Raw genomic sequence first — 27,972 nt, 5'->3', positions numbered from 1 at the left:
GTGGTACTTAAGTGTAGCGATGGTATTTCTATGTACAGTATAACCGGAAATCATAATTATGGTTCTTGCTAGCTTGACAGTGGTATCGGGTGAGGGGTCATAAATTGAGACAGACTCCCCACATTTGCATACAGTATTTCCCCACTGCATAGCTGAAAGACAATATGACCCTGCACCGTTTACCCTCTGCTCGGTAATTCACCGTCAGCGCCGGACATACGAGTTACTTTCTTTAGTGGGGTCGGGTGGACCGCCACTTTCTCTACAGTTTTCACCCTCTTCCCTCTTCGTCTAGCCAGCTGCCGCTAATCTCTCCACAGCAACGGGAGGTAAGAGAGAGGCGCTCTCACATCCATGGGTGCTCCGCGGTGGGACAACCCTTCGCTAGCTATCAGCTAACTTAGCTAACGTTAGCTAGCGAGCTAGCTAACTCGTTAGCAACTGGATGTGTCCCAGCCATCCTAGCCCCATCGACCTAACACACCGAATGTTTGCATGCGGCCGCGTTTAACCGTAAAGGCTTCGTACAGAGCCGCTCATGTTAAATATTGTCGATGTAACGTTAGCTAACTTCCGAAGTGCAAGTTTTAGATAAGTTAAGTTAGCCGAGAAAAGACCGACTGAAGTGTCAAGTTGGCCAGAGTCAACAAGTAATGTTTCCTTTGTCCTTCAAAATAAAAGCCCAATTTGTACACCGATTCTTCAGAAACCAAAGCTACGGAAGAGTAATCAGTAACACTTTAATGCAAATACATTGCAATTGTGGTGAAACAAACGTGTATCCACAAATCTTTTATACATGTATTTTGCCATGTAACTTTGCATAATAGCTTAAACAATGAGTTGAACGATGTTATTTATAAAACACAGTAAAGTAGGCTACTTTTAGCCAAGTTTACCCCTATTGTTTACTGTGTGGTGGCTCCATTTGCTAGCTGTTAGTTCACTTAATTAAAATAAAAGGGTTAAAACATAAGTAAGCACAGTGGTGGAATGTAAGAAAGTAGCCTACATTATCATATTGTTTTCCCTCAGTTTGAGGAAGACTTAGGTGCATGTGTTTATTTGGCAGGGGTCCTGCCTCAAGAAACGATACTTCATTAACTGACTGTAAATGCAATTTTACAGGATTTTGGACTGCTATTATTACCATATCTGTGTCTAAAATGTTGGAAAAGCCAGAGCAGATAGTACATAAATAACACTCCAGAAGCTTAAAGATAAAACTTGCTAAATAAGAAGTCCATTTGGGAATATAATATAATCATTAGATCTGAGAAAAGTAATTTAGTTAGTTTTGATGCTCACATTGATTTAACATTCATTCAATCCTGCAAGTAACTTACTGTACTCAAAGTGTTGTATTTTACTTTAAGTAGGCTAAAGGATCTGAATACTTCTTCCACCACTGAGTGGTATTATCAGCCTATAAGGGGGCTTGTAACACTGTGCCATTAAGGGCGAAGTGTCGACAGGTTTCATTCTCAGTCAGACACTACTGTAGGTGAATGCTTATGCATGAATTTAAGTAACGTAAATATATGCAAAAAGAGGTTATTATTTGAGAAAAACCATACCATTTTCAACAAACGGCAGTTTGTAGGGATGCTACACTGGCTTTTATTCTGAAGGTTACATTGCATTACTTCCGCTTTCTATTGGACTTGTACTGGTCAACTTGACACAACAAGGTAGCAAGGAGCTATATCGATGGGAGTCTGGTGCTCAGGGGGGAACCGAGGGAACCAACCACAGTTGAGGGTGTTAGCTTAGCCAATATAGCCTGCTAGCAAGTCATTTGCTGTTGTAGGTTTGCCAGCATGCTAACGGGGGCAGCTTAACCGCAACACATTGCAGCAAGTCTCCTGTCTGACTCTGTAGAGGTCCAGCCGAGCTGAACTCCGCGGAGCCATGCGGCAGTGGTGTGTCCCCGCTGCGACCCCTCGCACTGAGCCGCTCCCGGGGCGCCTGTCCGTGTCACCCCCTCCGCCAGGTAAGAATCAGTGACGGGACGCGGTTTAAACTCACTTTTTCAAGCGCAACGCCAGCTTGCTGCACAGTTCAGAATCTTTTAGTTTTTTTTTTTTTGCATATATAGAACCAAGAATACCACTGCGTGTGGTGACATGGGCATACTTTCCTGTAGCTCTGATAGGTGCCAGTCTGTCCTGTAAACACACAGTTTGAAACCGAAATATTAGTATCTGGCAAGTCAACTTTGTCAGTACAGTATTGGACTTGACACGTCTTAGACATCTTCGAGTCTTTCTCGTCAATTCGACATTACATCCCATTTAGCAAGATCAACTTTTTTAAAGCCTGTTGGCTCTACTTGTTAACACTTGTTTATGTGTTTCGTCAGATGGGCAAAAGTCATTTTAAAAATAACATAAAGTTATGTTTCCCCAGGTGTTTACCTTTTTCAAGTATGCAAGGTCATTTCAGATTGGTAGATTTTCTTATTGAGTTTAATGTGAACTTCACACTGTAGTCTGTACAGTAACCAGAGATGCTAAAGGCAAGGCTTCCTACACACACACTGTGACAGCATGACAGGCAACTATAGGACATGAAGAGATGGATGGGTGGCTATGACTAGGCCGAATGGACCTGATTGCTAGGTTATGTATGCCAGGGTGATCTGACTTTAATTCCGACCTGGACAAATGGAGCAAGGTTAGCCCCCAAGTGTCCGTGCCAAGTGTTTGAAAGGGTGCCAACATTTTGAATGACCCAAGGGTTCTTCAGAGGAGAATGCAGTCTGCTTTTTTTTGTAGCCGTTACACGCAGAATGTAGACTGATGAGTCGAGATTCTTGATTTTTTTTTATAAACCTATAAAAAAAATCTTAAGTTCTTTGGTATTGCCTTAACTAAAATAATGCAGTTAAAGTGTTGTATTCGAGATAAACGCTCGTCTACAAAGGAAGTGTCGTGTTTGAATTCAGCTTTGAATGTCTGTTTTTATTTGGGGTTTCATCTATTAATAATCCTTTCATCGTGTATCAGTTTGTCTGCAGGTTTGTGAGAAAGTTTGCGACATATTGTCTAAATTTAAGATCTATCAAAGGCAGAGATAAATATAGCGGTGTATGCCTCTGTAACGCTGTGGGTAGTTTTGGGGTGCTGTTTATCTGGTGAGATATCAACCCAGGTATGCAGGTGTATTCATAGGGCTACACTTGGTTCATATTCACACACAGTAGGGATAGACCGGTACTGGTTTCTTAAAGGCAGATACCAATTATTAGTAGTTCAGTCAGGACCACTTTGTCAAAAATGGATTAATTCATCTGCGATTTGTATTTGGTGGTATGGCTCTGTTCTGGGGCCTCCCTCTCACTTCCACGTGCATACTGGGAAAGCATGAGGCAGGGAGAGCACACCTCCCTGCCCTTTTGTGGGAGAAAAAGTTCTCTCTCAGGTCCAACTCAGTGGCTGGTTCAGATGAGTTGTATCTACCGCGCAATGGAGAAAGTTCTAAGCTCACAGGCAGCTGTAGGATTTCTGATTCTTTCTAGCCAGGGGTTTTTACACAAGGTTACAGGAAAGAGCAGAATAAACAAAGCCGAGAAGACATTCAACTGACCCGAATACCAGTGGGCTAGAAGACCAACAGTATTCACTAGTCACTGACATTCACTGACTTTCAACATTTCCCAGTGTACAAAGCACAGCATCAATAACCTCTATCGATCCATCCATCCATCTACGATCCTGATAAATGAAGCAATACAAAATAAATCCACTGGAAATAGGACATTTCTCTAAACAATCTGTGATATGTGACATTATTCCATTTATCTCTTGAAAAAATAGTCAATGTAACGTTATAAGAGGAATAAAAAAAATGTGAAAGTAAATCAAATGTTAAACCAAGCATTCATCCAAATATTTCGCATTCAATTTAATCGCGGTTTAGAGGACAAGCTAATCGCAATTAATTAATTAATTAATTAATCGTTCAGCCCTAATACCCTCAATAAAGTGCAAAGTGACAAGTGATCCAGTTAGAAAAAACGTTTTTAATGATAATAAAGAGGCGTGGTTTACTTCATAGGCTGTGTACCTGTTATTACATTGTCTGTCTCACATAACTGTGATTATATAACCAATGGATGGATCCTGGAATTCATTCCAAACTTATAATTTGTTTAAAAAAAAAAAAAAAATGATTGAACAGGAACATTTGGAATTGTTACAGCTTTATTACTTACATTCATTTGGCTTAGGCAGTCCCCAAAACGGCTTGGGTGCTGCGCCTAAAGGGTGCTTCGTGGTCCTGCGGAGGCTCCACGCAGAGCTTTCACCGTAGCCTACGTACGTGGCCTGAAGTTTAAACCTGTGCATCGATCTCGTTAAGAGAACAGCAGGGCCGGTGTGTGTGTGTGTGGGGAGTGTGTGGTGTGTGTGGTAGAGCGAGTGTGAGAGTGGCGGGGATTAGCTTCGGAGCGACTCTAGAGTCATAGTGCGAGAAACAAAGTGTCTCCCCTGTTCTTTCTGACCACGATGGGAAATCTGGAGCAGGAAAAGTTCACCCTCTCCTTGATTTCATGTTGTTTATGGAGAAGGAGAACCAGGAAATGCAACGCTACCAAGCCACGGCCGAGCGACGTGCGGAGCCGCAACTTGCAGTTACATTTTTCAAGAGGTGCACGTCAGGCTACGGTGTAGGGTTCGTGTCGCCACATACCTACGTACGTAGCCACGGCGTCGATTTAACGCAGAAGCATAAATCAATCTTGAAGGTCCCATGACATGCTGCTCTTTGGATGCTTTTATATAGACCTTAGTGGTCCCCTAATACTGTATCTGAAGTCTCTTTTATATAGACCTTAGTGGTCCCCTAATACTGTATCTGAAGTCTCTTTTATATAGACCTTAGTGGTCCCCTATCTAGAAGTCTCTTTTATAAAGACCTTAGTGGTCCCCTAATACTGTATCTGAAGTCTCTTTTATAAAGGTCCCCTTAGTGGTCCCCTTTATATAGACCTTAGTGGTCCCCCCCATACTGTATCTGAAGTCTCTTTTACTTAGTGGTCCCCTAATACTGTATCTGAAGTCTCTTTTATATAGACCTTAGTGGTCCCCTAATACTGTATCTGAAGTCTCTTTTATATAGACCTTAGTGGTCCCCTAATACTGTATCTGAAGTCTCTTTTACTTAGTGGTCCCCTAATACTGTATCTGAAGTCTCTTTTATATAGACCTTAGTGGTCCCCTAATACTGTATCTGAAGTCTCTTTTATATAGACCTTAGTGGTCCCCTAATACTGTATCTGAAGTCTCTTTTATTAAGACCTTAGTGGTCCCCTAATACTGTATCTGAAGTCTCTTTATATAGGCCTTAGTGGTCCCCTAATACTGTATCTGAAGTCTCTTTTATATAGGCCTTAGTGGTCCCCTAATACTGTATCTGAAGTCTCTTTTATATAGGCCTTAGTGGTCCCCTAATACTGTATCTGAAGTCTCTTTCCCCAAATTCAGCCTTGGTGCAGAATTACAACCACTAGAGCCAGTCCCACAATTTGCTCTCCTTAGGATGTGCCATTTCTGTGTCTGTAGCTATTGAGGAGGAGAGAGGGGGGGTAAGGTAGAGTATGGGGGTGTGGCCTTGACCAACTGCCACTTTGCTCGTTTGAAAGTCATGATGTCTCTCTCTCATGGGTGGACCGAATTCTCTGGGCGGGCAAAGCAGAGAAAGGGGAGGTAACCTTGCTCCTTATGACCTCACAGGGCTCAGTCCATCGCACTCCCTCGGTCTTTCGGTCGTTTTTTTTTTTTTTTTTTCTCTAAAGATTTCGGCCTTTATTTTGATAGGAAAGCTGAAGACATGAAAGGGGAGAGGGGGGGGGGGGGTCGGAGTCAAACCTCTATATTTACCAACTGAGCTATCCGGGCATCCTCTTTCTCTTTTAATCAGTCTGTTGTTGTTGTTGAAAGCTTATGAAGGAGCTTTCTCAGAGATATATATATATATATATATATATATATATATATATATATATCTATCTATCCTAGGCTATTTATTTTAGATAACTTTCATTTACATGTGTTGCAGCTTTATATTTTCAAACTGGTAAAGGAAACCCTGTCTTTGCATTTTATTTTAATCACAATCTGTTTTAATAAAAGAGCTTGTGAAAAGTGGCTTTGACTTAAAACTGAACATTTAGCCCACTTGGTAAAAAAAATACAGAGCTATATATCGTGTATCGCCATTCAGCATTACAGCGATGCGAGGAAAAATTTGGGTGCACCTAAATTTTGTGCTGGTGCACCTAAATAAAAAAAGTAAGGCGCACCAGTGCAACCAAGGCAAAAAGTTAGTGTGGAGCCCTGCCTCATAAGGAGAAGATTCCAGATCGGCCCATCTGAGCTTTTCCCAAAAGGCAGAGCAGGATACCCAGGGCTCGGTTTACACCTATCACCATTTCTAGCCACTGGGGGACCACAGGCAGGCTGCGGGAACTCACATTAATGTTAAAAAACCTCATAAAGTGAAATGTTCTTGCCATGGGACCTTTAACCCTTCTTACGGTAGGGAACACCCCTGTTTTGTCTGCAGATGCCAGAATGGAGTGCTGCGAGGCGGAGCCCCGCTACACCATCGAACAGATCGACCTCCTGCAGCGCTTGCGTCTGTGCGGCATGACCAAACCTCAGATCCTCCACGCTCTGGAGTCCCTGGAGAGGCTGGACCCGGACCACCGCCCGTCCCACTGCGACTCTCAGCCCGCCCCGTCCAACAACACCCCCGCCGCGGCCGCCCCGGCCCCGTCCTCGTCTTCGTCCTCGTCCTCCTCTCTCTCCCTGGCCTCCGCCACCACGCAGACCTCCGGCCTGGACGGCGCCGCCCTGTCGCCCAGCAACAGCTACGAGGCCTCGCCTCCGCCCCTCTACCCTCCCAGCGTGGCCGTCCAGCGCTCGTTCAGCTACGACGTGATGGGGGAGGAGGACTGGGACCTGGAAGAGAAGGTGGAGGAGTACATGAGGTGAGCCGGCCGCGGGCGAAGCACGACGCTGGAGGAGGGCTGTGCAATTGTTCTTTTTTTTTTTTAAAGCGATTTCGGCTCCCAAGGACTCCTGCACACTGCCTGCGTGAGCGTGTCAGCTGCGTTGCATGTCGGTTTTTATTTCAGCTCCCATGTTAACAGGTTAGAGCTTACACACTGCCTGCGTGACACACCCATCTCAGACAGGGCTCTGGGACGCGCCAAAAACGCATGCATGCTAGAAATAGAACCAACGCCTACTTTTCACTAGGGCTGTAGCGATACACTAATCATACGATACGATACATGATATTCAGCTCACGATACGATATATATCACGATATTCAGCCAACGATACGATTCGATATATTTCGATACACTTACATCATTTTCTGAAAGATTTAAAGGGGACCGAGTGATTTCGGTGACATCTTGTGAGTGTTCCATTTACTTGGAACTGATTAATCGAACTGAAAACATCAATTACACAATAAATGTCTTTGACTGGACAGAGAGTCTACAGCAGGGATCAACTGCATTTTTTTCAGAATTTTTCTAAGCACTCTGGCGGCCAGACTTTCAAATAAAGAAAATAAAATGAATTTATACCTAATACGCCTATTCTTGTTCGAAATTTTCACTTTCTTACTGAATTAATGCTACAATTTTTTAACATGTATTTGTGTGAGCAAACTCCCTAAAAAACATGGAAACTCCATAATGATAACTCTTTAACTAGAAATAGATCTCAGACGAGGAGGCAGTTAACTGAGGAGTGATGGTTAAAGTCTGTGATTATGGAAACATTATTGTAGTATGCAGCATCCTGATTGGTGGAAAATGCTTGCAGAAAGAGAGGCTGTTGTCAGGTAAGGCTACGCACTCGTCAAGTATGCGTCATTTGCAATGAAACGATGTTGTTGCAAAATAATACAACCATCATCATCATCATCATCACTCTAACATAACCATCGCGTCATTCACGTGCATATTAAGTAGCTCCAGATTGTCCGCTCTAGCGGAGTTTGGTTTGTTCAGCCAGCAGTGAGGTTTACAAGAATTTGTCCAAATTTCCAGATTCCCGGCAACCTAAGATAAACAGTTAGACTACAAACCGACAGCTTTTGTTTTAGCTTGTTTGTAAAAATTTCGCTATTTGAAGAGTAGAGCTGTGTTAGCGTAAAACAGCGCGGTGGACAGAGCAGATTGAAATATCGCTTTCTACATGTTTATGCCGGTCTACACAGGTGAGTGCATTGATAAGTATTGACTTTCTACTCACGAAGGTTTAATTGGAGCCTATTTACAGAAAAGAGACCAGCGTGAGTTCATCTGCCCCAGCGGCCGTTGGTAACTCTGTATCGTTCCCAGTCAGGTGCTGCGTGTTTTAACCTTTAACACACACACATCTCGGCTCAGCGGTGTGTGTGTTTTAACGCACACATCTCGGCTCAGCCCTAGGCCTATGTGGGGAGCTCGGGTATTGCTGTAGGCTACAGAATCCCGGCATGTGAATAGAGATGTAAATACAGGGGGCTGGGTTTTTGCTCTAAATGCTTGAAATGATAAATAACAGAACGCATTTTTTCCTCTTTACATTTTGTGAATTCCTGATTATTCTGCGGGCCAGACTAAAAGCTTTGGCAGCGGGCGCCAGTTGACGTTGGCTGCTCTACAGCGACACTAGCGGCTGGCTGACCAAATCGCTCTTCCTGCAACGTGAACGGGGGTTAACACGGGGGATTTGAATGGGACTTATGTATCGATACTCGCGGCATAAAAATCGATACTTTCTTGGGGGGAAAAACATTGATTTATATCGCAGAATCGATAAAATTGCTCAGCCTTACTTTTCACGCAACACGCAAACTGTTGGAAGCGTTTCCAGGCAAAATAGAATAGGAAAAGATGTTTATGTGTCATTTTGACACAAATACATATTAATAAATGACATTTTAATGTTTGAAAGTCACTAGGTTTTGACATAAATGCAGATGTAAATGTAATTTAAAATAATAAGTAATTATTGATTTTCAAATATTGCACCTGTTAATACACAACAAAATATTCTATAGCCTGTTTTGCCGTCAATACGGCCGACGTTGTCTGTGCTGTAATCATATCAGTGTTTATGTTTATGGGAAACATCCATGTGTCCAGACGAGGCTAGCAGCAGCAGCGTCGCGTCAGACCCGTTTCTGCTGTGCAAAGACACAGAAAACACCACGCAGCCGCCACGCAACAGAAACGCCACGCTCGCGCCACGCTCGCGCCACGCTCGCGCCACGCTCGCGCCACGCAGGCAGTGTGCAGGACCTCTGATGATCACAAAAAACGATGAATCGAGAGAGAAAAAACGATTGTTTTGCGCACACACACGTTTAGCAAAGTAAACTCTTATTTTGTCTTGTGTACTGAACGAAGAAAAAAAAAAATTTCCAATGGGAAAAGTACTAATAGTTCACATTGTTTTCACTGTTGATTAATGTTGCACTGTTTCCCAGTTTGTTTGTTTTTTAAGTTAATAATAGTAATTGCAACGTCTTTCCAAAAGACAATGAGTAATCGTGTTACATTATCGGGATTTCAGTGTTGACCAAAATAATCGTGATTATGATTTATTTTAATTTTTTTCCATAATGGAGCAGCCCTACGGTGGAGCGTAGTGTTATCAGAGAGCCGTGTGAGGATGAGCCCAAAAGACCGGTAGAGACAAAGAGAGACTATTATAACATCAGATAATGACAACTGCTGTCCTCCTGAGGCGCAGACTTCTTCTTCTGGACTTTTTAGCGGAGTTAATTCAGGTCAGGCGTTTAGGGACGGCCGAGAAAAGCGAAGCATCAGTGAATATGGTTAGTCGGAGCAAAGGCTGGCGCTTTAACCACCGTGGAATGGTTCTAATGCCACCGTGTTGCTTTTTACAGGAGAGACAGCAACCTGGTGAAAGAAGAGATCAAATCCTTCCTCAACAATCGCAGGATCTCTCAGGCAATCGTAGGCCAAGTTACAGGTACTTTGCTTTCTCTGTGAACGTTATTAAAGGTCCTATGACATGCTGCTTTTTGGATGCATTTATATAGGCCTCAGTGGACCCCTAATACTGTATCTGAAGTCTCTTTTATATAGACCTTAGTGTTCCCCTAATACTGTATCTGAAGTCTCTTTTATATAGACCTTAGTGGTCCCCTAATACTGTATCTGAAGTCTCTTTATATAGACCTTAGTGGTCCCCTAATACTGTATCTGAAGTCTCTTTTATATAGACCTTAGTGGTCCCCTAATACTGTATCTGAAGTCTCTTTTATATAGACCTTAGTGGTCCCCTAATACTGTATCTGAAGTCTCTTTTATATAGACCTTAGTGGTCCCCTAATACTGTATCTGAAGTCTCTTTATATAGACCTTAGTGGTCCCCTAATACTGTATCTGAAGTCTCTTTTATATAGACCTTAGTGGTCCCCTAATACTGTATCTGAAGTCTCTTTATATAGACCTTAGTGGTCCCCTAATACTGTATCTGAAGTCTCTTTTATATAAACCTTAGTGGTCCCCTAATACTGTATCTGAAGTCTCTTTTATATAGACATTAGTGGTCCTCTAATACTGTATCTGAAGTCTCTTTTACATAGACATTACTGGTCCCCTAATACTGTATCTGAAGTCTCTTTTATATAGACCTTAGTGGTCCCCTAATACTGTATCTGAAGTCTCTTTTATATAGACATTAGTGGTCCTCTAATACTGTATCTGAAATTCAGCCTTGGTGCAGAATTACAGCCACTAGAGCCAGTCCCACAATGAACTTTCCTTAGTATGTGTCATTTCTGTGTCTGTAGCTTTAAATACTATTGAGGAGGAAAGGGGGGGGGGGCAAGGACTCCGAAGCTGTTAAGGTAAATTAAGCTGCATAGTTCCCATTTAAACATAACTAAGCTGCTAAGCTAACTGGTTGATGATGGTCACTGTCTGACCAAACAGAATAAAAAGCAGAGAAAGGTGTGTGTGGGAGCATGCAACCTTAACTGAAAATGTCGACTGCGATAATCTGGAAATAGGTTACAATCTTCTGCCCGTATGAAAATATCGAAATGAAAGTGTAATGTACTGACCCCCAACACTTGCTGGGTGTCTATATGCTTCTGTAGAAACAGCTGGCTGATGGCAAATGCTGTGTTCACAAAATACTTCACCTATCTTTTGCCTACTATTAAGTTATTGAATTGTACTAGAATATATATATATATATATTTTTTTTTTTTGTAATTGGTGAATCGATTCCGAATCATACAAAATAGGAACTGTAATCTAAATCTAAAAAAAAGTGCCTCGCCATCCAAACGTTCACTGGTTCTAGCTTTCTCGAATGTGATAATTTGCTGCCTTTTCTCTGTTTTTATATAAGTTTAAATTGAAAAATGTGTTTGGACAAGACAAGTCATTTTTAAGAGGCCATCTTGATTCCTGGAAAACTATTTTTAGACCTTTGTTTGGTCTTAAAGGTTAATCAATTCATAAAAAAAGAGACCGATAATGAAAATCATTATAACCCTAATGACCGTATGCCACATTGAACAACATACAGCATGTCATAACACAAGGAGCAATGTTTAGTACAGTAAGCCCCTATCAACAACCCAACAACGCTTTTTTTGGGTAGAGATAGAACTTCTAGTTCAAGTAGAGTCACTCTACTTGGCTAATCCTGGTTTTCTAGGAGCAGCATGCACCAAATCACGCGTCCCTAATCAAAGGTATTGTTATTGGGGCGGCTTCATTAGCTTAACGGGACGGACTCCAGAGCTGGCTCCCGGCCGATCTCAGCAGTACAGATGCTGTTGGCGCACCATCAAATCAATCAATGTCTTTCATGTGTTAAGATAACATGCCTTGCCCCCCGCACGCAGGCATCAGCCAGAGTTACATTTCCCAGTGGTTGCTGCAGCAAGGCCTGGAGATGAGCGACTCCAAACGCCGAGCGTTCTACCGCTGGTACCTGCTGGAGAGGAATAACCCAGGTGAGGCGCGTGCGGGGCAGGTTGGGGGGTTGGAGGGGTCAAGGCAGGACAACACAAGGACTGTGTTCCCCATCGTATCAGGACTATCTCTTTCCGCACAGTAACGTATTCCATATGTAAGGGGACTGACCCACTGGGGGAAGTTGACGTGAATATCGCTTTGACACGCCACCATTTGGCCCGTGCCGGGGCATTAAAGGCCCAGGTGTGCATGGGTTCGCTGATTCACTGATTGCCACTGTGAAAGCGGGAGATGTGTGAGCAGGTCAAAGCTACGAGTTTAGGGAAAGGAAGATTCTTACATCCACTTACCTTGGGTGAGAAGAGAGCTGGTCTCCAGGCCCCTCCTCGGGATTTCTGGTCTGCCTTTCCTCACTTGTATTGAAGAGTAAAGACCGAGAGGGGTACCGTACGACTTATTGCACGATAAACTCTTGCTAACGCGCCCAACACAAAGCTCATTTTACGCCATCCAAACTGAGCTAGTCGGTTGGGAAAAGCGGGATTTCAAGAGCGCTGCAGTAGTTAGCAGCCACTGCTACAAACATTTTCCAGCGTGTATTCAGCCACTTCCGGGTATCCTGGGTGATGTCATCGTGGCGAGCCAGGAGGGTCCTCCATGCAACGGTTGCAGTGTGAGAATGCCTGTGGAAGATGGCCATGATTATTGTGTGCTCGGTCTGGGGAGCCGAGCATGCGTTGATGGTGAGGGGTAAACCATCTGCATGCATGATGAACTGGTGGTGAACGCTGGAACTGTCGGCTGACACCAGATATTCATTTCAATTCAACAACTTTATTGATCCCACAAGGGGCAATTCGTTAAGAGCAGCTACAGACAACACACACATACATACAGCACACAAGCCTACATATAGGCATACTGGCAATTAGTTTTAAAAGCAGGTAAAATGTTATAGATAGATAGACAGACATTTTGATGGCAAAAGAGAAAATTTACTCTGAAGACCAAATGCTCGTTGCCTTACGCTAGATTTGTTGATTATCAAAGACAATATAAGGGCCCTATTTTAACGATCTGAAACAAAAGTATGAAACGCAAAGCGCAAGTAGCTTTGTGGGCGGATCTCGGGCGCTGTTGCTATTATGACGGCGGGAAAAATGACTCTTGCGCCCGACGCAAATCTAAAATAGGTTGGTCTGAAGTAGCTAGGTGTGGTTTGGGCGTAACGTGCAAACCCCCCCCCAGCCCCCCACTCCATCTCCGTCCATCCGCTCCATCGGGAGCACATCACGCATTACTCCCGGACCAGATCACTCCGTAGTTCAACATCACGTCTCCTTAAAGGAACACGCCGACTTATTGGGAATTTAGCTTATTCACCGTAACCCCCAGAGTAAGACAAGTCCATACATACCCTTCTCATCTCCGTGTGTGCTGTAACGCTGTCTGACGGTTCCAGCATTAGCTTAGCCTAGCACAGATCCTGCAGGTAACTGGTTCCAACTAGCCTTCTGCTCCGAATTGTGACAAAAGTGACAAAATAACGCCAACATGTTCCTATTTACTCTATAAATCACAACATGTAAATAGGAACATGTTGGCGTTATTTTGTCACTTATTCGGAGCAGTAGGATTACTGGAACCATTCACCTGCATGTTCTGTGCTGGCCTGATGCCGCTGGAGCCGTCAGACAGCATTACAGCACGCACGGAGATGAGAAGGGTATGTATCGACTTGTCTTACTCTGGGGGTTACGGTAAATAAGCTAAATTCCCAATATGTCGGCGTGTTCCTTTTAAGTCCTCTAATATTTCCTCATTTATGTCATCAACACATCCATGATTCATGGAAATGTTGTGTAAAACACAACAAGCCACAAAGAATGCTGTGACTTTTTGAGGACTGTACTGTAAAGTTCCTCCTGATCTATCCAAACACCTGAAGCGCATTTTCAGTAATATTTTCCTTTGTAATTATGTATGGTTTGCAAAAATGGGAACTGCTGCGTCCGTTTAGAAGAGAGAAGTGTATGCGCGTTGTGCACACGCTACATTATGGCCAAGCATGCGCCCCTAAAATAGCATCTGAATAACGCGCTACTGACTTTAGACTAGCGCCACTGGCTTTAGAACAGGTTTTTCCTGGTCAGTGGCAGAATTGGTTTCTGAAACTGCAAAATAGCACCAATTAACGTTTGCGCCGGAACACGCCTCCTCTTTTCACTGAACCGCCCCCGGGAGCGCAAATACATTCCCTATTTTACCGACGTGCGTCTGTGGAGGGAAAAGTCTGCTGTGGGTTGGGTGCAAAATAGGAATGATACATGCGTCTGTGTAAATGGACTGTTCTTATATAGCGCTTTTCTAGTCTCAACGACTACTCAAAGCGCTTTAACATAGTACAGGAACCATTCACACACATTCATACACTGTGGCCGAGGCTGCCGTACAAGGTGCCCCCTGCTCATCAGATAATCCTTCACACACATTTACACTCCGATGCGCAGCATCGGGGGCAACTCGGGGTTCAGTGTCTTGCCCAAGGACACTTCGACATGGGACTGCCACCAACCTTCCGATTGGCAGGCAACCGCTCTACCACTCAGCCACAGCCGCCCCGGTGTAAAAAGGCAATTGCGCTGAGTGCAAGATAGGGCCCTATATCTCTTTGTTTCACACCAATAATTTTAGAGCAGGTTTTGACTATACGGTTCAGGCTGTTTCTGTCTTTTCACTGTGAGTCTGTGAAACCAGCCGATAAAAGAAAAAGTCGTAGATGTTAGAAGATGGCTGTGGCCAATGTGTATTGTGTTTGGGGCATCAACAGGGATAACCCCTTAGTCGTGCACGCCGCGTTGGTGCTGAGTGCCACTACGCAACAGCCCACACAGTGACCACAACCCTGTGCCGGTTGGGCCCGGCCAGGGAGAGGCCGGTGCTCTTGTCAGTCGGCCGCTCAGAGGGGCGGGCCCTCTGAGCGGCCTCCATCCTTTCACACCCAACCTTTTGCGCTTTGCGGGGTTTGCCGTGCTGAAGGCTACGTCTGGCGCCTAAGCCTCGAGCAGCGAAAGGGCGGATCTGAGAATCTGTACATAGCATATCACGGAAAAGGAAAGAAGGAGAACAAAGAAAAGAAAAAAGGGATTCTTCTCTGTTTGACACACCTTTTTTTTCTGCACTCTGGTGGCGGAGATGTCTCATTCAAATACCAGGGTCGAGAATCTTGGGAAATGTGGGGGGAGCTTGGTTTGCTCTGTCTCCTCGCGGGGTGTCTTAAAGTGGAATATGTAACTGTGTGGAGAGATATTCTCTAAACGATAGATCGATAGATAACGTATGGTTACAAGGTTACCAGGTAGGCCTCTTGGATACCATTTAAATCCATGTCAATCAGTGAACCCATGCACCTTCTGCGCCTTTTATGCCCTGGCATGGGCCACGTAGTGGTGCGTCTTAAAATGATATATCCACGTCAACTGCCCCCAGTGGGTCAGTCCCCGTACATATGGAATATGTAACTGTGTGGAGAGATAGCCTCTTCACTCAAAGAACCAATTTACCTTGTAACCGAACGTTTCAGGTACAGTGTAGACTAGGTTTGGGTACCCAAACCCGGTTCCACTATGGAACCGGTAGGAATCGGACCGGATTAGAACGAAAATTTCAGTTCCACTTAATGTGTCGCCTGAAATATTTTCCCTCTGTTGTCTCGAAACAGACGTAAAAAATATCACCCTTTCTCTGTAGTCTACCGTTTGCTAGCTACCGTAAACACCAAAACAGACGTAGAAGCATATTAACCATTCACTGCACGTGATCGCTCGTAAACATATTACATCTTTGATGTCATTTTTCAGTTTTTCAAGAATCGGAATTGTTTTTAAAAGTACCGGTTCGGCACCGGAATCGTAAAAATCCAAACGGTACCCAACCCTAGTGTAGAGTTAGCCGATTCCAGAGCAGAGGAGTGGGATTGTAGATCATCAAGGACGATGGATATTAAGTACAGGAAGACTGATTGATTGATTATGAAAAAGTGCAGATCAGCATTGAGGTTGAATGTCGGGCTAATGATAAAAGATTAGATGATGTAGGAAGGAAGGATTGAAAAAAGGGAACAGGATTTTTTGTGTTGTGTGAATGTGAACCGCTGCTTGCTCTCCTTTCCCCTACCATCTGTCCTCCTCTTTACCCCCCACCCTCCTGCATGGTAAACCCACGCACCGCCAGTTCTTCACACTAAACTCCATTCTGGTCCTCGAGGGCCACAAGGTCAAGGAAGGACACAAGGCAAATCTATCATTTCAGACGAAAAGACAAACAATAAAGGTAGTCGTGTCACAGGAGATGCTAATCGATAATATTAAGGCTTCTGGTTTGGAAATGAAACTTTAGTGGGTGAATGCGGTCTGTCTGTACAGGCTAGAGTAACAGCTTGGCTAAGTGTTGTTCTCTTCATGTCCTAGGATACAGGGATGTAGATACTTAAAAAATTTGGTTAAACGGCTACAACACTAAATGAGTAACTGCTAAAGATGCTCAGAGCTTTCATTGGTTTGTGTCAGACAGCCTGCATTCACAGTAAATCATGTCAGAAAGTCTCATTTTTACATGATCGGTTCTATGAAATGAACCGAGCCGCTGATGGACCATCTGCTGACCCTTCATCTCTTAACCCTTTTATATTCCCCGCCCCCCCCACCACCCACCCAAGCTTTGCCTGCGCTCCTCTGTAGTTCTCAGCCCTGATGCTGGAGGTACTCTGGTGCTGGTTTTCATTCCTACATGGCTAACAAACTGGCTATTAACAGTGATACTAACAACAACTAATTTCCTCAGCGGCCACAATGCTTTGCTTCTGATATAGGGCTCCTATTGACCTGTCCATCAAATTGACTTTTAGACACTGGTATAGATTATAAAGCAGGCATTTGTTGTTAAATGTATTATGAATGAAAGCTGCCAGGCAGGTCTACGGGAGTGTGTCCGTAAACCCAATTAACTCTCAATTTCCAATTACATTAGCCTAAACTGGTGTGTCCATAATCTAATCCCTGGCTGTGGCCTGCCTGACCGTTGGTTTTGTCCCGAACTGAAGGGCTGAGGTGGAGTGAAAGCCAGCACAGCGTGAGTCCCATGCCCAGGGCCAGGGGAGGGGACAGAGACGGGACGGTAGCAGGGGCAAGTGGCAGCCTCCCCAACCCCAACACCAACCTCAACCCCAACCCCAATCCAGTGTGGAGCAGGCAGAGAGAGCTGCTGATGCACTTGCTGCCGTGGTACGCTGCCGCAGCCGCCCAGGCCCAGCCAGGTAACCTCCTCCTCCCCCCCCCTTCCCTGCTCCCCCGGCCTCAGCAGCTTGCCACAGGAGATGCCTGCACATCAGCTGAGCTGCATACCATTCGCCCACATAGCTTCTTTGGTCAGCTTGGGATGCATTTGGCAGATATAAACTAGAGCAGACTTTGTTTTTACATGAAGGACCCCTAAACTGACACAAATTAGACCAAGGACCCCCATTTGACAAGAATTTACCCCAGGGTCCCCCATCTGACAGGAGTTGTGCTTTCAGATGTTTTATTACAGAAAGCGTATGAAAACCCATGGCCAAAATACTCCTACATTCTGTTATTGTGTTACTTATGAATGGAATTCTAGTAAAAATAAATGATTCCCCTTTTTGCTGGGGACCCCCTGCAAACCCCTCAAGGACCCCCGGGGGTCCGCGGACTCAACTCTGGGAACCACTGAACTAGAGGATTGAACCCCGAATAAGTATTTAGGCGATTATGTTAAGTGTAAAATGTTTTTGTATCGGATTGCGGGCAGTCAGGAGGCGATCTACGTATAAACCGAAAGAAAGCTGTTGAATCCTCTTATTATGGAGTGTCTGTCAGCACTCGTATTGTTCCCGAAAATTTGACATTTTCTGTCCTGGGAGCAGAAGCACACCATCCCGGGAATCTGAGATAAATATATAAATACCAAAAGTTTCCCTTTTTAAAAAGGTTAAACCCCACAGAATCCCTGCTACATGTTAGCTAAAATGTTTAGTTAAGATATATGGTGGAAGTCATTCCTTGTTAACTGTCGCCATGGATGGTGTTAGATATGCCAGAGGAACATATTCTTTGATATAAAAACATATATTTTACCTGATAGACTACAACTGTACAACCAAATCATATCGTGGCAGTCTGTGATATCAGCAAATATTGTATCAGTCTCCAAATAATCTACAGTACAGGCCTACAGTAATCTACAGTACTGGCCATTGGACACATTCAATGCGTTTCCTTTTTATTTTCATGACTATTTACATTGTAGATTCTCACAGAAGGCATCAAAACTATGAATGAACACATGTGGAATTATGTACTTAACAAAAAAGTGTGAAATAACTGAACATGTCTTATATTTTAGATTCTTTAAAGTAGACCCCCTTTGCTTTTTTATTAATAAGGGACAAAATTCCACTAATTAACCCTGACAAAGCACACCTGTGAAGGTAAAACCATTTCAGGTGACTACCTCATGAAGCTCATTGAGAGAACACCAAGGGTTTGCAGTGTTATCAAAAAAAGCAAAGGGTGGCTACTTTGAAGAATCTAAAATATAAGACATGTTTTCAGTTATTTCACACTTTTTTGTTAGGTACATAATTCCATATGTGTTCATTCATAGTTTTGATGCTTTCAGTGAGAATTTACAATGTAAATAGTCATGAAAATAAAGAAACACATTGAATGAGAAGGTGTGTCCAAACTTTTAGCCTGTACTGTATATAATATCGTAACATGATAAAACTTGTCATTTACACCCCTAGTTCAAATTAGATAATTGTTATTATTACATGACCTTAATTTCTGTCGGTAATTAGTGTCTGAATGATGCACCGGGCGAAAGGTCACTCTGCAACAGGGTTAGGAATACTGTTGACTCATTGGTAGTTAACTTATAGCCTAAGTAAAAAGCTCAGATGAATCGAACTAGTTATAATGTAGCGGTTAATGTTTACTTATAATCCAGCTTTTGTTCAGCTGGTTTAACAGGTCACCTGGAGTCTAAACACATTCAATGTCTGTGTTTACATAAACTCCACTCAGTTACAGCCTTGCTTGTGCTCTTTTTTCAGGGGCCACCTTATCAATGCGGTCTCTGGTGAAGGAGGAACCCGACTGGAGGTCAGGGATCATGGCGGGTGACAGAGCGGGGATGGCGGCCGGGCCTCTGAGGCTGCGTAGAGGAAGCAGGTTCACCTGGAGGAAGGAGTGCCAATCAATCATGGAGAGGTGAGCACGTTTTCCGCTGGTCCTTAAAAGGAGACACGTGCTGTATTGTGCCGCAATCATGTCACTTGTGAAAATGGTACAAAATGGAGATTTCTTCTTTGATACACGTCAGCCGCAGAGGTGAACATTTAACCCGGGCACTCAAGGTTTGCACCCATTATTGATTAATCAGACTTGCATTTTCTCAATTAAGCAAATAATCTTTCGGTCCATGAAATGTAAAAAGGAAATAGAAAAAAAGGTGAAAAATCACAAATTTTCAGTGTCAGAATTTGACGTACAAATCAAGTCATTTGTCTTGTGGACGTCAAAAAAAAAAATGCCTGAAAAATTACAATTAACAATTAATCGATGATCAGAATACTTGCAAATAACTCTGCGGTAGGCACGGGTATTTATTGGCTCTCATCGGCAGTGATGGAAACATGTTACTCCAATTTTCACCCCCCTTCTCTGGCGTGATGCTATCACACGCGTCGCGTCGCCTCAGTCAGTAACTTCCGTCATCTCAGCCACAAATTCTGTCCGTCTCGGCCCAAGAAGTGCTCGGATATCGTTCCAAATTAGTCAGCTCCGAGTTTGGAAGACCACCCTAACATTGTCACTAGCCTCCATTCTACTTCTTCATGTTTATTGTCTACTAACCCTGTTTTCCAGAGGGTTTGTGACTTGGGAACCTGACACACAAGGGGAAAACAGAAAGGCATACTTGTCTATTGGCAAAGGGAAAGGAGTCTATCGCATATTTTTATGTTTAAAAACCTGCACATACATATTTGCATTGAACTGTCAAAAAAAAAAAACTCTATTAAGACCAAGCACAACCAGCACTGGTTCAACCACCAAGTCATGGATTGTTATTCACATATGATAGGAATGCAGCATTACTTGAGCTAGTTGTCACTGTAAATAACCTTCCCGGGTTGAAATGTCCTTTAGCGTCTCACTGTTGTGTCGTCCTGCTTGCATTCAGATCAGTATGGCGTTTTGTTGTTAGGTGCATTATGTCTCCTCTTCTCTGTAACATATTTGTCCCAGACAGTCTTCTCAGTAACCCAGAAGGATGCAGAGAAAGAAGAGTAGGCAATCCTCTCCAGTCCTACCCGCTGAAATGCAATTGATTTCTCTATTACATGGTTGCTGTAAGTACAGGGTGCAGTCTGGCCACTCACAGTAATAAGACCAGACTCAACAAGCAGTGCCCCTGGAATACGCAATTCCACTGCAGTGCTGATCCTTATGAGCTAGTTTACACCCAAGGACGGTACAGTAGAGGTGAAGTGTCTGTGTGTGTCTGTGTGTGTGTGTGTGTGTGTGTGTGTGTGTGTGTGTGTGTGTGTGTGTGTGTGTGTGTGTGTGTGTGTGTGTGTGTGTGTGTGTGTGTGTGTGTGTGTGTGTGTGTGTGTCAGAGTGGACAGGATAGGGCAACTCAGAGGGTGAGAGGAAGAGAGGGCTGGAAGAAATTGATCCCTGTATGTTTTGTAAAGATGAGCTAATGATTCTTTTTCAGCTCTAGAGGGAAATAAAGAAGCTAGACATGAGAGAGGAAAATTTGGAGAGGGAAAAGAAGAAAAGGTTACTTTAATTTTTTTCACCTGGATATGTATATTTCTGTTTGTACCGGAGAATCTTCACTTTTTTAGGCCTAGGCAGAGATTTAAGCATGCAATGCTTGAATTGCAGAAATGAATCCACCTAATGCATCCATTAATTTCTTCCTTCGCAGCGAGGACCTCTCCTGAAGCTCCTCCACTGTATAAATATTATCATTGCTCTGCTCTGGCTCAATACAAAGATTAAAAGTAGATGAGGTATGAACTGAGGGCATACCTACAGTGGCACTGCTTAGACTGGTGCCATCTTCTGATAAATGTGTAGCCTGTGATGCATATGATTGAACCGTTTCCAATACTCTGGATGTTTATCTCTTACAGCTTCTTCATGGAGAACCAGTACCCAGATGAAGCCAAGCGAGAGGAAATCGCCAACGCCTGTAACTCTGTCATTCAGAAACCAGGTACTGAGTCGCATCGTTACTGTATCGAGGCCTGTTTCCTGTCCGAAACGTCCTCGGGCAGCTGCTCAGGATAGCTTAGATAAAGTCTCTTGTTTAAAATGGCATTCTGCACACTTGACGGGTGTCATAGCGTCACGCCGTAGAAGGAGGCGGAAATTGGAGACTTGAATTTGTTCTGATAAGATTATTTGAGGTAATTAAGGATTGGTAGTGAGAATAATTAGATAATAATATAAATGTTATTTTAGTACAAAATAGATTTTTAGCAAGAAAAAACTATTTCAGTTGCTGTTTACGGTAGCTTGGCTATATAAAATCACGGGATGTCCCGTGTCATGCTCGTGACGATTCTGTCTGACCAATCGGTGGTCTGCAAGTGTTTTAACTCCACCTTCCATTTTCGGCTCAGCTTGCTTGGAACCTCGACCGAGGTGGTACCCAAAACCGTACCAGGTACTATCTACAACTTTTGCTAATGAAAAAAACTAAAAAGAGCGATCCGTACCATGCAGTGGAAAAAAACAGGAGTAGATAAAACCCAAGATTTACTGGTATCAGTGTTTGTGAGTTTAACAGTTGCAACTATAGTTGCAGTGTGTTCTTTTGTTTTGTGTAAAATGAAATCTGTTATCCTAAGTCATGTGTCTCTGTAAAATGAAAGTTGCCTTTATAGATGGAGGTAGTGTCTCCACAGAGATCCTGTGGTTTTGCCTTTTTTGCTGGCACTGTAAGTGAGAGATGTTGTGTATTTCATCACCCAGGCTGTAAGCTGTCTGAGTTTGAGCGCGTGACGGCATTAAAGGTGTACAACTGGTTTGCCAACCGTCGGAAGGAGATGAAGAGAAGAGCGAATATCGGTGAGGACCTGATAACTTCCGGGTGTTCTCTTAACATCAACTTTTTAAGAGCTTAGAAAAGACGCCTTGTTTTTAGCTCTGTGACACTCGTGGGTTTTCAACCAGTTTATGTAAAAGTAGAGATTTTTGTTCTCCACTTCATCCGATCATGAGAAAAGTTGGCTGTGGACGGCGGCGACGTGTGGAATCACATTTTCCTGAGCCCCGTTTGTCTCTGAAAAAATGTACCTGTTCATGTCTGTCTCCCGCGTTTCCATCTCTTACCTCCGCTTCCCTGTCTTAACACAACCAGAAGCTGCCATTTTGGAAAGCCATGGAATCGAGGTGCCAAGTCCGAGCTGCCACTCAAACGGCGAGGATGGAGAGATGCATGAGTTTACCGATCAGGTGAATCATCGGTTCTCCGAGCCGGTAAGTCAACGTGGTGCCACTTAAGCGGTGCTTAAGAAGAAACAACTCGTAGGAGAACTCGTTGGCTGTGATAATTGTAGCTGGAAAACGTTGTCACTGGCATCATGTGTTTTCTGCACACGTTGTGTGTTAGCCGAGTCAGAGGTAGGGTTGGGTACCGTGTGGATTTTTACGATTCCGATGCCGAACCGGTACTTTTAAAACGATTCCGATTCCTAAACCAATTTTTGAAATTGTGAAAAATGACCTAAAAGAAAGGCTCTTTTATGGATTTTTTTTAAAGTTTTAAAGTATTTAAATATATAATAAGTAAAACTTAGCTTAAAACCTAAACTTTAGCAGTTCTTTTGCAGAAAAATTACCCTATTTGCCTTCTCTGGCAAGATACTACACCTCTCCTGACTTATGGCATGTCCTGCACAGGAGAAAACTCTCAGACGGTGTCCAAGAGGCCTGTACACACAGGTAGGAGTTTGAAAGGGCAGACAATTTGGGGAGGCTGTCCTGCCTCCCCCACCAGCAGGCTACAGGGTCTTGTCCTGAACAATAGACTAGCAGAGCAAGTTTACTAGCGATCACGTGCAGTGAATGGTTTATATGTTTTTACGTCCGTTTTGGTGAGCCCAGAGGGAAAGTATGGCATTTTAAAAGTAGCCTACATTTACGAGAGCGGAGCCATAGTGCAACCGGGTTTCGGTACCCGACCCTAGTCAGAGGTAGCTGATCGTAAGAGCCAGGTTGCTGCATTGAGTACACATTGATAAAGAGCCAGGGAGTCTCTGAGGCTGCAGCATAAACACAGGCTGTCTCTCGGCTGGTCACCATTAACACGGTGTGGAAAGTCTCTGAGGCAGCCTCACTATCATTTAAGGAAAGTGACGGTGTATTTCAAGCTGCCGTATAAATCTGGCCATTGTGACTCTACGTCTGGGTCATGCTAACTTTGCACTCGCCACCTCAGTTGCAGAGATTTGGGGGAAAACGATGTAGATCGGCTACAGTTTTCTATCAGTTTTTCCAACTGCTAGTGTTTATTGCTAGTGGGTCACACACACATTACCATCCTCATGTAAAATAGTGTTTCACATGTTGTAATGGCTTTTGGTCCAGCCGGCCTTTTTCTTCCAGTCAGTGCTTGAATTGGACCAAAAAAAAGGTGCCAGTACTTAGGGGTGGGAATCACCAGAGGCCTTACGATACGATATCATCACGATACTTGCGTCACGATACGATATTATTGCGATTTTAAACATATTGCAATATTCTGCGATATATTGCAATTCATTACCTTTTTTCCAACTTCAAATTCTTCTCAATTTCAAATTCTGTCCCCAAAAGAAGCCTTGTCAACATCTGTTTTATCTAAAAAGATACATTTCTCTGTCTGTTCATCTCACTTCAATTGTATTGCTGCAAAATCAGATTGTCAAGCAGACAGACTGACCAACACATATATCATAAAAGATCAATACTTGGCGTCTGTGTATCGATACATTATTGCCAAAGAAAATATTGCGATACTATGCTGTATAGATTTATTTTTTTTTCCCCACCCCTACCAGTACCCTAATTCAGCAGTTGCGTGACGTGATCATCACGTGTCTTGGATATATTTAGTATATTCATACATATATCTTGTAGGGTGACCCCGCATCGTTGTAATTCGATCCAAGGAGCCAGATTCAAGTCTGGATTATATTAATAGATATCCGATCACTCAAATGTCCCGACTAACTTTGGACGAGGCTCATGCATGTGTGCCCAACTCCATGTTGACGGAGATTCATAAAACAGAATCAGGCGTACAGTACGTACTTGTAAATCTGCCGAAAAGAATGCGTTTGCACATTTCTGTCTTTGTGCGTACACAAGGGCTGTGCAGTTAATCGTGATTACAATTTCTGCTCCCAACGATCCCAAAAATGGAGTAATAGAGAAAAACAATTTATTTACGTTTATTGTATCTTGCAAGTCGACTCTTATTTTGTCCTGTGTTCTGAATAGAGGGGGGGGGGGGGGGGGGGGGGGGGGGGGGGGGGAGCTCAAACGGGAAAAGTATTGAAGGGAAATTTCACAATTCAATGTGTTTTCACTGTAAATTTGTTGAACGGTTTCCCTGATTTTTTTATTTTGTCTTTCCAAAATTCAACGAGTAATTGTGTAAAAATAATCGTGATTTCAATATTGACCAAAATAATTGTGATTATGATTCTTTCCATAATCGAACAGCCCTAGCATAAAGACAGTATGCCTCTGGCCTAGGGTTGGGCATCAAAAACATTCTGATTCCAATTCTTCCTTTTGATTCCAGTTTTTGTCGAAGAAGCCGCTTACTGTGCTCCGTGGCTGCAACACAACAAGCGCCTGGCCACTACGGAAAAAATTTTAATGTTAAATTTGAAACCGATGATCGGACTTGAAACCAAATTTTTGAAACTATTCCAAGTTGGAACCAGTTCACGGTGCCCAATCCTTACTCTTGTAAGTGTATCTGATCAAGTGGTTACTGAGTGTAAATCCAAATGTTTTGCTTACGCGTCTGTACTTAATTTTAAATTTTTTCCCCCCACAGGAGGAGACCTCTTCCCACAGGATTGTTGACCACCAAGACCCCTCCTCATTGGGTCTTGCAGAGGTCGCAGGCCTGCCGAGCCCCGCCCCTCAGGTCCTGGATCAGAAAGAGGAGGCTTCCAAAAGGGAGACGGTGGATGAAGAGTGACCCAAGCGGGTGGAGCTTGGATCGTCATATTTGAATTTGAAGTCCGTTGAAATAGGAAAAACACGAAGTGTCTCCTCCTCCACCCTTGGGAGGGTCTTTGGCACCCAAAAATCAAAGGGAGAACGGGTGCTGAAGATCGCTGAGGTGCCTCTGATGGCAAGGAGGCCACTGTATTTATCAACAGTAATCTTGCTTATATTAACAGCAATATACAGTAAATATATATATATATCAATATATAGTGCATTCCAAGATGGTATTTAAAAGCCTAAACTCCTTAGAAGGAGAACTATGTAAAGGATACCTCGCTCATTTTAAGCCTCTTTTTTTTTTTTTTTTTTTTTTTTTTTTCTTCGCTACATGCCTTCTTATTAGCCTTTTATCAAAGAGTGGTTGGTCGATGGACTGTGGTGGCGTGAGTGAGCTGAGCCTGCAGGTCAGGTGTGTTTGGATGTAGGGGATAAAGTACGCTATCAAAGGATCTAGTTTATGGGGGATACGGAAGCCCTCCGCTTGCTTGAATGTCTTCGACCCCCGTCTGGTCTGCGAAAACCTCAATCAGTCGATTGGTTCAATCAGTCGATCAATCGACGAGTGCTGTCACCGTCAAATCCGTTTAAAAAAAAAAAAAAAAAAAAAAAAAAAAAAAGCCCTGAGGGACAACTGGAATCTCAGGTAATCCCGAAACAAGGTGGATAAGGACAGTGAAGTCTTAACACAACGCTTTATTTTTTAATTTAATTTTTCTCCTTACCATCTTTCCTTTCCTTTCATCTTAACTGTGTTTAACCAAAAAAACAGGATGTTGTTATTTATACCTTTTTATATTAGCAAACACGAGCCTATGGCAATATATATCGTGGTATATGTCTTCTTTGTTATACTGAATGCTGCTGTTTGGTCATTTTTGTAGTATAATCCTTCATTTCAAAGTCTTGTCTGTCAAATCCTCAACTCAGCCAGTGAAGCTAGACTAGATACATAACGTCTACTCAGAATCTTTTTTTTTTTTTTTTTTTTTTTTTTTTACATTTGAAATAACGCTAAAAACAAAAATGTGACGAAACCTGAACGCGTCAGCCGACACGCTGCAAGCACCTTCTCCTCCCGTCGGAATAAGCTAAAAGCTTAGGCGCCTGTACTGTTTTTGTAGGACCGCGGAAGCTGCACTACGGATCGGATCGCACTGTAATTTGGAAAGCGGGACGCGTTAACGGAACCTGTACCTGCATCTGACGCATCCGTAACCCAGAGAGCGCGAGTGCTTCCCTATCAAATTACATTAGCACTAATATACAAAGTGTTATTTGTCAAACTTGAATAGCTGACTTCAACTTGTTGCATTACTTAGTCCCTGTATTTACTGGCCCAAGGCCTTGGGAGTTACTCCCCTTTTGTTTTTGTTTTTTTTAAAGTTCATGAAATGGACAATGACGCTTGAACTCAAATACCCTCGCACCCCCCCACCCCCCTCCCCCTACCATGTTACCTCCTTATGCCAAAGCTATGCCAAGGTAGAGATGAGCTGGCGTGCTCACAGGAACAGGATATGACCCAGTCACACATATTTGCTCAGTACAACACTAGCCAACTCTAGCTTACCTCAGAATATCTCTTGTGTCATGAACGGGTTACAGGCTAATAACTTGTCATAAAATTTGAAAAAAAAATAAAGTGACGGCAGCCATTATTGTGACTGTTTATGATACGGACAGTGTTATGTAGCATTTCTGACAGCGGGGGTGTTTTTGCCCTGTATTGTTGACGTATACTCACCTCAGATCGTTCTGTCGTGCGGCTTTGGACAGGAAAACCCCCAAAGCCGCACGCCGTTTCTGATTATTATGCTCCTCTCTATCTGCTTTTATCCGACAGCGAGAAAACAATAACGATAATAAAATTGTAAACAATGGCTCTGATATGTCTGGATTTTCTTTCTTTCTTTCCCCACCCACAGGGACTTAACGGTTTGGGATAGGAGCATACAGCTGGTGTCTACAGGATGAAACTGTGTTCAAACAAGGCGAGTCACATTTGAAATAGGTTAGTGTCTCACCCTGCCAGCACGTGCAAAGTTGGACTGAATTATTCACTTAATGGAAGGCCTAGAAACCTAGTCTGGATCAATGGAAGTTAATTTCCACGATAAAGCTCACCTTCCTGCCCTACACATTTTGATTAAATTGTTGGGTAAAAAAAAAATGCAGCTGATCAAATATTTGGTTTGAGTTATTCCCTGATGTGATATACACGGGAGCTTGTCTTATTTTGATCTATGCTTTTTTTTCCTTCATGTTTTCTCTATAACTGCAAGATCAAAGTTTTACTTCTCTACACTTGTGGCAAGTGTCCACATTACTGTACCCAAATGACTGTGTTTTAAAGCTCTGAAATTTGGCCAAATTTGGTTACATTTCTATAACACAAGATGGCAGTAAAAACTGTCCTGTCCTGTTAGTAGTGTCCTGAGGAGTGTCCCGGGACAGTCAGGGGAGTCGCACAACAGTGTACAGGACAGTGTCTGACTGTCCCGGGACAGTTATGGGAGTCACAGGACAGTGTCTGACTGTCCCGGGACACTCCTCAGGACACTACTAACAGGACAGGACAGTTTTTGCTGGAAATGGGGTTGCTTAGGCGAGAATTAAAAAAAGTGGCGCGGCCCGAAGAAATCTGAAGTACGGAGGCTGTGAAGTGGG

At 43.3% G+C, this 27,972-nt stretch overlaps 1 protein-coding gene across 7 annotated transcripts; it reads left to right on the top strand.

Moving 5' to 3' along the window:
* Positions 1-63: 63 nt before the first annotated feature.
* zgc:91944 (homeobox-containing protein 1) lies at positions 64-27,185 on the top strand. 7 transcript variants are annotated; one of them, XM_028598294.1, is made up of 11 exons: positions 64-329; positions 1,882-1,993; positions 6,568-6,994; positions 9,922-10,007; positions 11,902-12,012; positions 17,076-17,288; positions 19,113-19,269; positions 21,204-21,286; positions 22,048-22,143; positions 22,436-22,554; positions 25,127-27,185. In XM_028598294.1, exons 2-11 carry the CDS (start codon positions 1,912-1,914, stop codon positions 25,271-25,273), a joined length of 1,521 nt encoding a protein of 506 aa, XP_028454095.1. In that variant the 5' UTR covers positions 64-329; positions 1,882-1,911; the 3' UTR covers positions 25,274-27,185. The 7 variants fall into 7 exon arrangements, with proteins under 7 accessions (XP_028454095.1, XP_028454096.1, XP_028454098.1 ...); XM_028598295.1 differs by having other exon boundaries at positions 1,811-1,993; XM_028598297.1 differs by lacking the exon at positions 1,882-1,993.
* The last annotated feature ends 787 nt before the right edge of the window (positions 27,186-27,972 follow it).

This window comes from Perca flavescens, chromosome 14 (genome assembly GCF_004354835.1).
Source record: "Perca flavescens isolate YP-PL-M2 chromosome 14, PFLA_1.0, whole genome shotgun sequence".
Classification (NCBI taxonomy): domain Eukaryota; kingdom Metazoa; phylum Chordata; class Actinopteri; order Perciformes; family Percidae; genus Perca; species Perca flavescens.
Note: the sequence above shows the minus strand (reverse complement) of the source record. Positions and strands in the feature narration are given on the sequence as shown.